The following is a 12629-nucleotide window of genomic DNA, read 5'->3' as shown; positions in this document are numbered from 1 at the left end:
AAAACCCTGATTTAAAAAAAAATGTCTACCTGTGACCTCTCAACTTTTTCAGAGGAAAGGCGAAAACAAGGCTTATTGCAATGGCTTGATTCTCTTCAGACTGAAAGCACCAGCTCTCCAGACCTACAGCTCACTATGGGAGCAGTGATTGTGGAAGAAATGCGAGTAGCCATCGAGAGGCAGACCGGTTTTCAGTGTTCTGCTGGGATTTCACACAATAAGGTGAAGGCTAATAGTAGATTTCAAAGAGAAACATAGATATATCTGTAGTTAAACACAGGGATAAAAACAAACACAAACTTAAAACAACAACAATAAAACATAGACGGGATAGATATGAGTGGGGCATTTAAGATTTTTTTTATGTGGACTATTTAATAGTCTTTATTGAATTTCTTATAATAATGTTTCTGTTTTATGTTTTTCTTTTTTTGACTTTGAGGTATGTAGGATCTTAGCTCCCTGACCAGGGATCAAACCCACATTCCCTGTGTTGGAAGAAGTCTTAACCACTGGACCTCTAGGGGAAGGAAGTCCCTGCATGGGGCATTTAAACCATTACACATCTTTGAAATGGGTTCCTCTTTAAACTTCACATTGAAGACAAAAACCTAAGTAATTCTTCAATGTGAGAACTGACATTGCACATGTACTTTCCTAAGAAACAGGCTGAAAATTTTGCTGGAAATGGTTATTTACATAGTTGTAGCCACAATATTTCCTTAATGATTGAACTATCCAAAGAAAGGAGGAAGCGGGAATTCCTTGGTGATCCAGTGGTTAGAACTTGGCTGGGGAACTTTCACTGCCCAGGGCCTGGGTTCAATCCCTGGTTGGGGGAACTAAGATCCTACAAGCCAGGCAGCGTAGGCAAAAAAAGAGACTAGTCTTTTTATTTTATATATGAACTTATTCCTTATCTTTTCACTTGCTGAATATTCTAGTATTATCTCACTTCTTCTGTGGTGTGACCTAGGTATTCTCTGCTTTTTTCTATTCTTTCTAATTAAAGTACAGTTTGGCCTTGGGATCTTCATTGCCTTTGATCTAGGCTTAGGGTGGTAGCTGATTTTCCCTGGTTACTACCTTCTCTCCCTTCCTCAAGAAGAGGAAAGTTCAGCACTGTGCAGCTTGCAGGATCTTAGTTCCCTGACCAGGGATTGAACCCAGGCCCTCAGCAGTGAAAGCACTGAGTCTTAACCACTGGACCACCAGGGAATTTCCAAGGAGAGGAAAGTTGCCAAATTAGCCAGTAGAGTTTTGGGAGGTTTTTTCCTGGTTAGGTGGAAAGAGAGGAAACAAATCTCAGTGTAGTAATTTAAACTAAATATGACCTAGTAGAAGTTTCAGAGAATTTCTCCCATGAATGTGAAGTGATTTTATATTTTTTCCTACCAATTATAATTTGTGAAATGATACCACTGAAGTACCTTATTCTTTGAAAAGACTTCTCATGGGTGTTTTTCATTTTGAAGTCTTATTTAGTATAAGATGTTTGCTATTGGATGATGATTTTGAGCCCAGTCTTTGTCACAGATACTAAATGATGGTAATCTGTATTAAACTGGGACTTAAAATGGACTGACCATTAATCAAGAAATGTCTATGTCTCTAAGTGGGGTAGGGCAAAATGAGTTTGTTTCAGCATTTTCATATGGACACACTAAGAAATGCCTCTTAAGTCTCTTCTGTAGCTTCTTTGTTCTTTACCCTCTTGAAGTAGGAGAACCTTAAGGAACAGATGGGTGGAAAAAACTACTAAAGAAAAACAGAATGGAAGATGTGGGAAGAACAATGAGGATAATGATAGTGGGTCATGTTTTCCACTGTGGATGTTGTTGGACACCCAGGTTTGGAGATGTCTTGAGTTTCTGGTTCTGTTTTTGTTTTTAATGTGGAAACCACTAGTTACAGCCCTTAAGCTGTGCCTTGTGTGTGAATGTGGGTATGTGTGTATATTAATATTCACCGTGTGTGGGTGTTGACAGTAATGAGGTTTTTATGCTTCCCATGCTCCAGGTTCTGGCAAAACTGGCCTGTGGATTAAACAAGCCCAACCGGCAGACCCTGGTCTCACACGGGTCAGTCCCACAACTCTTCAACCAAGTGCCTATTAGCAAAATGTAAGTATTCAGGGAGCACCTCAGATTCCACTCCTCTATCTATGTGAAGGCTCTCTCTAGTTGTAGTTTCTTCTGTTCCTTAAGAATTGGAGCCAAGGAAAACAGGTACCATGGAGACAGGAGGGAGATAACAGAAAATTTTGCAAACACACTGAGATTTCTTTTCTTAATGAACCTTCAATTCCGGATTATCTGTGGAAGATAATTAATCCTGAATTTTAAAAAATGAACTGATTTTTAGCCATACGTTTAACTTCCTTCTAGGTTTTTTATTAAAACCTATTACTAAATAACAAATAGGAATTTTAATTCTTTCCTTTTTTCTAATATCGTAGCAAGCCATTCAGGGCTACTGAATTGTTCCCAAATAAAATTAATAACTAGGCTGTGCATACCAATTGTGTGTCCTTGACCAAGGGCTTATAATATTGTTGAAGGGACAAGATATAACTGTTCAAAGCAATAAAGTTCCGTAATCAAGAGTGTACGGAACTGCTAAATGAATTGTACAGGGAGTCACCAAAGTTCATAAAAGTCATCTGAGAAGGACTTATAAAAAGGGCATGGGATTTTGTTTTTAGATTTGGCACAATTTGGAGTCAGATGAGAATATAAGAGAAATACCAATTTAGAGAATGTTTTGAACACAAAAAAGGAGAAAGTATAAGGTATTTTCAGTGAATGGGACATGACCTCGTACCATATTGAGGAAAATAAGTAATGGAAAAAGGACTGAACAGATAGGTTAAGGACAGATTATTAGATATCTCAAAGGCTAGGCTGAAGAATTACTATATTCTTAAATACAAAAGGTTTTAGCTATTGAAGGGGGTTTGTTTTGGGAGGTGGAATTTGAATCCATAAATGGGACAGTAGATCCTGTACAATTGAAAAGTTTATATAGTTGATTTGATAACCACTTAATGAATTGGCCCTTGTGTTTATGCTACGGTTACTCCTATTCCTAGGCCCTAACTCCCAGAGTATTGAATTCCCAGTCATCTAGTCTTATTCTAGAAAATCAATAATTTACGGAACCACTGTGTGTTATCATTTTCCCTAAATCTTGGAGAGCTGCTTACACAGACAAAATATTTTGTATCTACTGCTAACCAGATATTGATGATGTTACTTACAAATTTATTGTCTTTTGTTGTTAGCCGTAATCTTGGAGGAAAACTAGGGGCCTCTGTCATTGAAATCCTGGGAGTAGAATACATGGGAGAGCTGACCCAGTTCTCTGAATCCCAGCTCCAGAGTCATTTTGGGGAGAGGAATGGGTAAGTGATTCCTGATACTGTTCAGTCATAACTTTTATGGATATGTTAAATTCAAATATAGACAAAAGCATCAGGTAAAATCTAGACCTATTAGGTTAACATTCACTCCTTGAAGTAACTGCACTGATCCTTTTGCTTTAAAATATTAGATCACTATAGCCTATCAGTCTAGTTCCCCCTCCCCCCCCATGTACCTAACTAATTAGGTTGGTAGAAAGGAACTCTTACTTTGAAGCTTGGTTATATACGTGTACAAAGCTGCCGTTATTCCTTTAAGATCCTTGTATTTAGGCTTAGTAAGTACCAAAAAAGCTTGGGGATGTGAAATCCTGTAGCTTGGTTGGTACTTTTCCAAAAATATAAATGATGACTTGACCTTAGAAAGCATAATCAGTATTCTTCTCCTGAGTAGTTTATTGTACTGGAATTCATGGGGAAGGGCAAGATTCTGTGATGTACTTAATTTTGAATAGATTTTTCCTTTTTCATGAAAGGGATAAAAGGTTTAGTATCATATAGGTATTTTGTTTTAACAAGAATAGTCATTTGCTTTCACCTTAAACTTTTGTGTTGGTTTTATCAGATCTTGGCTATATGCCATGTGCCGGGGGATTGAACATGATCCAGTTAAACCCAGGCCAATAACCAAAACCCTTGGCTGCGGCAAGAACTTCCCAGGAAAAACAGCTCTGTCTACTCGGGATCAGGTGGGCAGACATTCCTGACAGAACATTGTCTCTTTTAAGGGAACTGGTGGGTAGGTTTTGGTAGCTGTGAAAACTTAGATGGAACCTTTATGCTGTAAAATATGCAGGAAACAGAAGGGGTTTTGTGTTGAAAATTGATGAGTTTCACCTGGGATTTTTATTATTTCTTTTCCTTTCTTCATCTAAAAAGAGCTAGAATGGAACTAACTGAAGTTTGAAATGGAATTACTCATTTTTTGGTAGATGAAAACTTAGGAAGCCAGGATATTGTGCCTCTGGTTTGTGTCTTTTTTCTCAGAGCTGGAACATGCCTTAAGTTTACCTTATAGCATGTCAGCAAGAAAAGAAAGTGAAAACTCTTAGATTAGGGCAGCTCAAAGTTCTGAAGATTTCTATCATCTGGTGATCCTTATGGGGGAGACTTTGTTGCACACTTCCATTTTGGGGAGAACTGAACAAAACGACCATTTTTGCATGCTGAGTCGCTTAAGTCATGTCTGACTCTTTGTGACCCTATGGGACTATAGCCGGCCAGGCTCCTTTGTCCAAGGGATTCTCCAGGCAATAATACTGGAGAGGGTTGCCATGCCTCCAGTATCTTCCCAACCCAGGGATCAAACCCATGTCTCTTAGGTCTTCTGCACTGGCAGGCGGGTTCTTTACCACTAGCGCTACCTGAGAGTTCTATAATAAACCTAGAGTCTTTAAATGAAAGATTAAAATCTCAATACTTTTTTTAGGTGCAATGGTGGCTTTTGCAATTAGCCCAGGAACTAGAGGAGAGACTCATCAAGGACCGAAATGCTGTAAGATTTTCTTTATCGCTTGGGTGAGCTTTGGGATATAAATATCAGTATGGAGTAGAAAGAAGATACAAAAATATACCAGCTAGAAAACGTTAAGAAATCTTTTATCTTTTCCCATAAAACTGCTGTAAAACTCAATATAATTTTCAAAAACCTCGATCTGTGAACTGCTGACTACTAGATCTTTGAAGACCTGACTACTCCTGTCTCCCTCATTACCATTTGCTTTTACATTTTTGTATATTATCTAAATCCCACTCCAACTCTGAATACACAGTGGATCTTCATCAGAGTACAGAACTGTTAAGCAGGACATTTAGGGATTGGACTGTAAATTATTCAGCTTTAACACAGTCCATGTGACAAAGAAGTATTCAGTTTTAGAGACAGAGTCTTAGGCAAAGATTAAACATATTAGTTTATCTTCTCTCTTTAAAAAAAAAACTATTGATACATATATATATATATATATTTATATACCATAAAATTCACCCATTTACAGTATAAAAGTTCAGTAGTTTTCATATATTTCAGAGTTCAACTATTCCATAATCAATTTAAGGACATTTCCATAACCCAAAAAGAAATCCTGTACCTGTATTAGTGGGTACTAATCCTGTATTAAAGGGTACTAATAGTTATTCTGCAAGCCCTAGGCAATTCTAGTTTGCTTTCTGTCTGTATAGATTTACTATTCTGGACATTTCCTATCTGTGCAATAATCTTATATGTGGCCATTTGTGACTGGCTTGAAATCTTTAACATGTTTCCAAGGTTTATTCATATTGTAGCATCTATCAGTCCTTTATTCCTTTTTATGACAATAATATTCTACTGAATGGATATACCACATTTTATTTATCAGTTCATCAGTGAATGGATATTTGAGTTGTTTCCACTTTTTGGCTATTATAAGTAATGTTGCTGTGAACATTCATGTACAGATTTCTCTGTAGACATGTTTTCCCTTCCCTCGTATATATACCTAAGAGTAGAATACTGAGTCACATGGTAACTCTGTTAGCACATGAGGCTGTTGCTGCACTATTTTATACTCCAAGCAATGTAAGAGGCCTGTAATTTCTCTATATCTTTATTGTTTAGTCGCTAGGTATAAAGTGGTTTTCAGGTGCGTATTGACTATTTTCTGATTTTATTTGGAGAAATACCCGTTGAGATCCTTTGCCATTTTTGAAATGAGTTGTCTCTTTATATTGAGTTTTAAAACTTTTTTATGTGTTCTGGATACAAATCCCTTGTCAAATATATAAGTATTTTCTCCCATTCTGTGGATTTTCTTTTCATTTTCCTGATGGTATTGCTTGATGTGTCCTCTCCTGTTGAAACATCAACTGTATACTGTCAGGAATCATCTGTAATTAACTGTCTGCCCCTTTTTAGTGGAATTGGTGGTAAATGCTTGTTCTTTTGTTGTTTTGGTTTAGTCACTAAGTCATGTCCAACTTTGCAACACATGGACAGTAGCATGCCAGGCTCCTCTGTCCTCCACTACCTCCCCGAGTTTGCTCAAATTCATCTCCATTGAGTCAGTGATGCTATCTTAACCATCTCATCCTCTGCCACCCTCCTCTGCTTTTGCCTTCAAGCTTTCCCAGCATCAGGGTCTTTTCCAATGAGTCAGCTCTTTGCATCAGGTGGCCAAAGTATTGGAGCTTCAACTTTAGCATCAGTACTTCCAATGAATATTCAGGATTGATTTCCTTTAGGATTGACTGTTTTGATCTCCTTGCTGTCCAAGGAACTCTCAAGAGTCTTCTCCAGCACCACAATTCAAAAGTATCAATTCTTCAGTGCTTAGCCTTCTTTATGGTCCAACTCTCACATCTCTACAAGACTACTGGAAAAACCATAGCCTTGACTGTACAGATCTTTTGTTAGCAAAGTCAGGTCTCTGCTTTTTAATATGCTGTCTAGGTTGGTCATAGCTTTCCTTCCAGGAAGCAAGCATCTTTGAATTTCATGGCAGCAGTCACCATCTGCAGTGATTTTGGAGCCCAAGAAAATAAAATCTATCACTGCTTCTACTTTTTACTCATCTATTTGCCATGAAGTGATGGGACCGGATGCCATGATTTTAGTTTTTTGAATGTTGAGTTTTAAGCCAACTTTTTGCACTCTCCTCTTTCACCCTCATCAAGAGGCTCTTTAGTTCCTCTTCACTTTCTGCCATTAGAGTGGTATCATCTGCATATGTTGTTGATATTTCTCCCGGCAATCTTGATTCCAGCTTGTGCTTCATCCAGCCTGGCATTTCGCATGATGTACTTTGCATAGAAGAAGGGTGACAATATACAGCCTTGATGTACTCCTTTCCCAATTTTGAACCAGTCCATTGTTCCATGTCTGGTTTTAACTGTTGTTTCTTGACCTGCATACAGATTTCACAGGAGGCAGGTAAGGTGGTCTGGTATTCCCATCTCTGGAAGAATTTTCTACAGTTTGTTGTGATCTACACAGTCTAAGCTTTAGCGTAGTCAGTGAAGCAGAAGTAGATGTTTTTTCTGGAATTCCCTTGCTTTTTCTGTGATCTAACAAAGGTTGGCAATTCGGTCTTTGTTCTTCAGTAGGTAACAAAGAGGTTGTGCTATGGGCTTATTTGAAGTTGCCCACTAGGTGTCGCTCCGTGCTCATCTCTCTATCCTCTGATAGTCTGACCTCATGTCCTGTCATTTCCCCCACGTGCTCCATTAACAGCCTCCACTCTGCTGGCCTCTTCCCTGTTTATTTAACACACCAAGGAAATTTCACCTTCACTTCCTCCCCAGTTCCTCTATCATATCAGCAGCCTCCATCACTCTCTGCCTTACTCGGCTTCACTTTGTAGTCGTTTCGATTACAAGCCTACTTATTTATTATATGTAGCTCCTACTACAAGATATGATCCTCCAGAGCCTGGACTTTATTTTGTTCTCTCCTTTATCTCTCGATAGTGCCCGATACAGTTATAGTTAACTGGTTTTAGTCAACAAGGACTTCTCTGTAGTTGCGAATTTGTATTCTCTCCAGATACATACAAACCTGAATAAGCTGTCTTTACAAAATGCACAAAAATACAAAATGTATTTTTACCTAAAAATTAGTTGCTACTTTTGGTTTATTTGTCTTAAGTATATTTCTTCTCACTGGAATCTTTTGATTTTGAGGGGTCCCTGTGTATACTTGTCACCTTATTGCCTCTTGGCCTTACTTTCTTAGTTTGCTTTGCATCAACAGGATTCATATACTTAGATTTCACTGAAAAGTGAGTCAGTGATCTTGCTTTCTAGAGGCAAGCTCACTACCTGTGTATCTTCTATAGATGGGCTGTAAGGAGGTGATAGTAGAAACTTCTCTTCTTGAGCATGAGAGCATCAGAGAGGTTAAGAAGAAATCCACTACTCAATCCTGACCCCCTTTCAACGACTTACATGAACTCTTCCTTCAGTCACAGAATATAGTACTATAGACCTTTGTATAATCTTCCTGCATGGATACCACAAAAGAACATTTAGGAGAAACCATTTTCATTTATTCTGTCAAATATCCTAGATATTCTAATACTCCATCACCCAAATTATGTCTTCTCCAGTTACTTATACTCAGAAACAGCACAAATATTTTAAAAATTAAACCCTATTTCCAAACCATTATGCCACCCTGATTCTTTTCTCTCACACAGTTCAGTATTAGAATCCAGCTGCTCAAGGTAACTTTAGTTCTGTTTCAATCCTCTTACACCCACAGAACGACAGGGTGGCCACTCAGCTGGTAGTGAGCATGCGCATACAAGGAGACAGGCGTCTGAGCAGCTTGCGACGCTGTTGTGCGCTCACCCACTATGATGCTCACAAGATGAGCCATGATGCATTTGCTACCATCAGGAACTGTAACACTTCAGGAACCCAGACTGGATGGTGAGTTTACTTCTAGCTCATCTTCGTTTGAGACTCATACCCTGTCTTTATTTAAAATTAGTATATAAGCTTTCCAGTTAGGGTAGGTTCTTTGTAGCAGGACCTGTTACAGAGAGGGGTGGTCATGCATTAAGGGAAAGAACACAGAAGAAATACCAGAAACATGGTTCAGCCTCTTTGTCTACATTTGGTGCCTTCCAGTGCCCAGGGATAGGTTTGAGAGGCAGACTGAACCAATACTACCCTTTCTGATACTAATTTGTTATAGTCAGGGAATGACCAGTTCTACTTGGAAATGCAGAACAAGTCTCAGAGAACTTCCCTCTTAACTGTCTGATTATTGTATTTTAAAATCATCCTTCTTGATAATGACAATGAGCTGTATTCACCAATAATCTCTATCTCATCCCAACTCAGTTACAAGCACCACTGGTGTAATACCAAATGTCATAATAATAAATTTCACTTCAGCTGGCCATTAAAAAGAATCAGCTCTATATGGAAGTATGTTCATTTACTGTTCAGATAGTAATGATTTTTTCAGTATTGGAATCCTATTTAACATAGCCTCTTAAATTGTAAAAGTATTCCAGATTCACAAGGTAAATATATTAATAATATGTGAGAAAGATAAACTGGTTGTTTAATATAGATCTACATTAGAGATTATAAAAAGAAAAGTTTAGTTAGCCATCTTAAATTATTGCTTATCTGAATATATTACTCTCTAAAGTTAGAGTCTTTGTAATACTTAGAAGACTGACTTACTTAAAGAATACTTACTTCTTGGTATACTTGTTATTTACAAAGACTAACAAGAAGTAAATTATTCTAAGTAAAGAATGAAGACTGTATTTATTTTCAAATATTGAGTGATTTTACTGAACCAAATGAAAATTGTGATACTATGTTCACATTAAGCCTTATCAACTGACAGATTATAACAAATTTCACCAAGAGTATAAAATATTATATTGGCAGGGAAGCATAATAGTATCTTATAAGACTGTCTCAAAGCATGAAAGAGAATAGTGAGATACTGTCATAATAATCTTAAAATAGCATTTACCCTTTACCTCATCGAGGGACTAAATCTGTATATAAAAGCACATTTTCATCTTCTGAAATTCAACTTATGTGAAAATTTATTTGGGTAATGAGATATAATGAGAACTTTATGACAGAAATGTCTTGAAGTATTTCTAGAAATTTCTAGTATTTCTGAGACTAGGCTAGGTAATCAAAAGCAGTTGTGAAATTTCATTTTCTAGATAAATTCCAGAGTTGAAAATCAAGAGTTCAGGTTCTGTTTAAAAACTGCATAGAGCATTTTTTTTCAAGTCTTTCCAGTCTAAATATTTTTAAACTTTTTTGTAGCTCTAGATAGTGTCTTGCCTCACCCATGAATTTCAACAGCTGTGCAGCAGTATCATGAAAACAGTAAACCCACTTGTCAGGGGAGCCAACTTACACATCCTGCTTGCTGGGTGTTCACCAAAGCCAGTGGTTCTCAGGGTGTGGTCCTGAGCATCACCTGAGAACTTGTTAGAATGGCAGATTCTCCACCCATCCCAGGTCTGCTGAATCTGTATTAACCCAATATACCTCAAAGTTTGAGATAGTGATAATTTCCTTTTGTGGCAGAACCAGAGTCCCAGTCATTTAGAAACTTAATGTGTGACCTGCGGCTAATCTATTCTTTCACTTTCTATACAGGTCCCCTCCCCTTATAATGCTTTTCCTCTGTGCTACCAAATTCTGTTCCTCTACCCCTTCACCTGGCCCAGACATCACCACCTTCTTGAGCAGTGACCCAAGTTCTCTGCCAAAAGTGCCAATCACCAGTTCAGAAGCCAAGACCCAGGGAAGTGGCCCAGCGGTAACAACCCCTAAGAAAGCAACTACTACTCTGGAATCCTTCTTCCAGAAAGCTGCAGAAAAGCAGAAAGTCAAAGAAGCTTCACTTTCTTCTCCTACTGCCACTACACAGGCCCCCATGAGCCCATCATCCAAGCCCTCATTACCTTTTCAAAGCAGTCATACTATGGGAACCGAGCCCTTCTTTAAGCAGAAAAGTCTGCTTCTAAAGCAGAAGCAGCTCACTAATCCTTCAGTTTTCTTCCCTTCACAGAAGCCACAGTCCAGTCCTAAAGAGTTACCAAACTATTTTCCAACAGAGAATCCAGATTGTGCCCCTGACTGTGAAAAGATGTTGAAGCTAGGATCCCCCAAAACAACTCCCACAGAGATGGATTTGGCCCAGAACAGCCTCAGCAGCCTTGCTTCTTTAACTTCCACATCTGCTCTGGAGGTGGCTCGGAAGGCAACTATGACCTCCAGTTTTCTGGCTGCTGAGGACCAAGTGCCCTGCGAGAAGTGTGGCTCTCTGGTACCTGTGTGGGACATGCCAGAACACTCAGACTATCACTTTGCATTGGAGTTACAGAACTCCTTTTTGCAGCCCCACTCCTCAAACCCGCAGGTTGTTCCTGCCAGTTCTCCTCAAAGCAAAAGAAATCCCAAGAGCCCTCTGGCCTCAAATAATAAACGGCCCAGGCCTGAGGGCATGCAGACACTGGAATCATTTTTTAAGCCATTAACACACTAGTGCTGCCCTCAGGCTTGCTGCAGGGTGGTAATATTTTATCTGGAACCTGGGAGGTGGGAATAAGTTCACTTCTCAAGGAGACTTATAACTTCATGAAATTTTTAATAAGAAAAATAATCCAGATCTTGAGTTAAGGCTCCCATCTCTTTGTAGGCATGGATTCAAATCCTATTGGTGATAAGGATGTAAAAACTCATTTTTCAGATCATATCTGTTTTTTTAATTGTTAGTCTTTCACTTTTCACTTTCATGCATTGGAGAAGGAAATGGCAACCCACTCCAGTGTACCTGCCTGGAGAATCCCAGGGACGGGGGAGCCTGATGGGCTGCCATCTATGGGGTTTCACCGAGTCGGACATGACTGAAGCAACGCAGCAGCAGCAGGGAAGCAGTGTCAGTTTAGAATGCCTGAGCCTTGGAGCCTAAGAGATCTGGTTCCAAACCTGGCTTTGCCTCTTAGAATATGTCCTCAACCAAGTTACCTTGTCCAGGACCTTGTTACTCCCAGTGCGATTTTGAGGATCAGCAGCAACACAAGGGAATATGTTCTCCAGCCTCATCCCCACCCCTGCTGAATCTGTGTATTAATGAACTTGAGAAATGAATTTGATCTAGAAAATAATAACTGTCCTCTGGGCAATGTCATTTCCTTAGACCCTAAATACACATTTAAAAGGGAAGTGCTTGGGCCTTCAGGGTCACTGCCCCCTGTTTAGCTCTTTCCTATCGAAGTGTGAATATTTATTTAGCCTAGGGTTTTAAATGAATTATTGTAGCTTTTTGCACTTGTCTGTTTATATTACTGTATACTTACTCTGCCTATGTGTGTGGCTGTCAGCTGTGGCTTTTCTGATGTGGGACATGTTGATTACACAGAGAAGCCAACCAAAGGTGAACTGAGTGATGGGGGCATAAGGTACATGTACTCAAACCAGTACTTTTAGGCTTATTTTAGCTTATTTATAAATTGGGGACCTATAGTTTGAAGGGGGAACATTTGAAAACCACTGTGTCTAGCAAATTAGTTCTTCCTCCAAAAATACTTTCCACTTTTGTGTTAAGTATCTAATAAAAGACAGTACTTACCATGTACATGGCTCTTCCTTACCAGATCTGTAGATTTCTTAAAGGCAAGACTTCTTCACAGAGACTTCCCTGGTGGTCCAGTGGCTAAGACTGCCGTGCTCCCAA

The 12629-nt window shown here is 38.9% G+C and overlaps 1 protein-coding gene and 1 non-coding gene across 3 annotated transcripts in view; one reads left to right on the top strand and one right to left on the bottom strand.

Annotated features, from left to right (window-relative positions):
• POLH (DNA polymerase eta) overlaps positions 1-12526 on the top strand; it is a 29272-nt gene extending 16746 nt beyond the window's left edge. For both annotated transcript variants that reach the window (XM_055571322.1, XM_055571323.1), the window contains 7 exons: positions 53-222; positions 2020-2123; positions 3284-3403; positions 3987-4110; positions 4851-4916; positions 8661-8830; positions 10547-12526. In XM_055571322.1, the coding sequence (XP_055427297.1) occupies positions 53-222; positions 2020-2123; positions 3284-3403; positions 3987-4110; positions 4851-4916; positions 8661-8830; positions 10547-11438 (1646 nt within the window). In that variant the 3' untranslated portion in view covers positions 11439-12526. The remainder of the gene's footprint in view (positions 1-52; positions 223-2019; positions 2124-3283; positions 3404-3986; positions 4111-4850; positions 4917-8660; positions 8831-10546) is intronic.
• On the bottom strand, positions 1146-1218 carry TRNAE-UUC (transfer RNA glutamic acid (anticodon UUC)). The gene has a single exon. It is a non-coding gene; the product is annotated as a tRNA-Glu (tRNA).
• Positions 12527-12629: the final 103 nt, after the last annotated feature.

Source organism: Bubalus kerabau, chromosome 3, assembly GCF_029407905.1.
Source record: "Bubalus kerabau isolate K-KA32 ecotype Philippines breed swamp buffalo chromosome 3, PCC_UOA_SB_1v2, whole genome shotgun sequence".
NCBI lineage: Eukaryota > Metazoa > Chordata > Mammalia > Artiodactyla > Bovidae > Bubalus > Bubalus kerabau.
The sequence above is the reverse complement of the archived record's forward strand: the minus strand, read 5'-3'. Positions and strand labels throughout refer to the sequence as shown.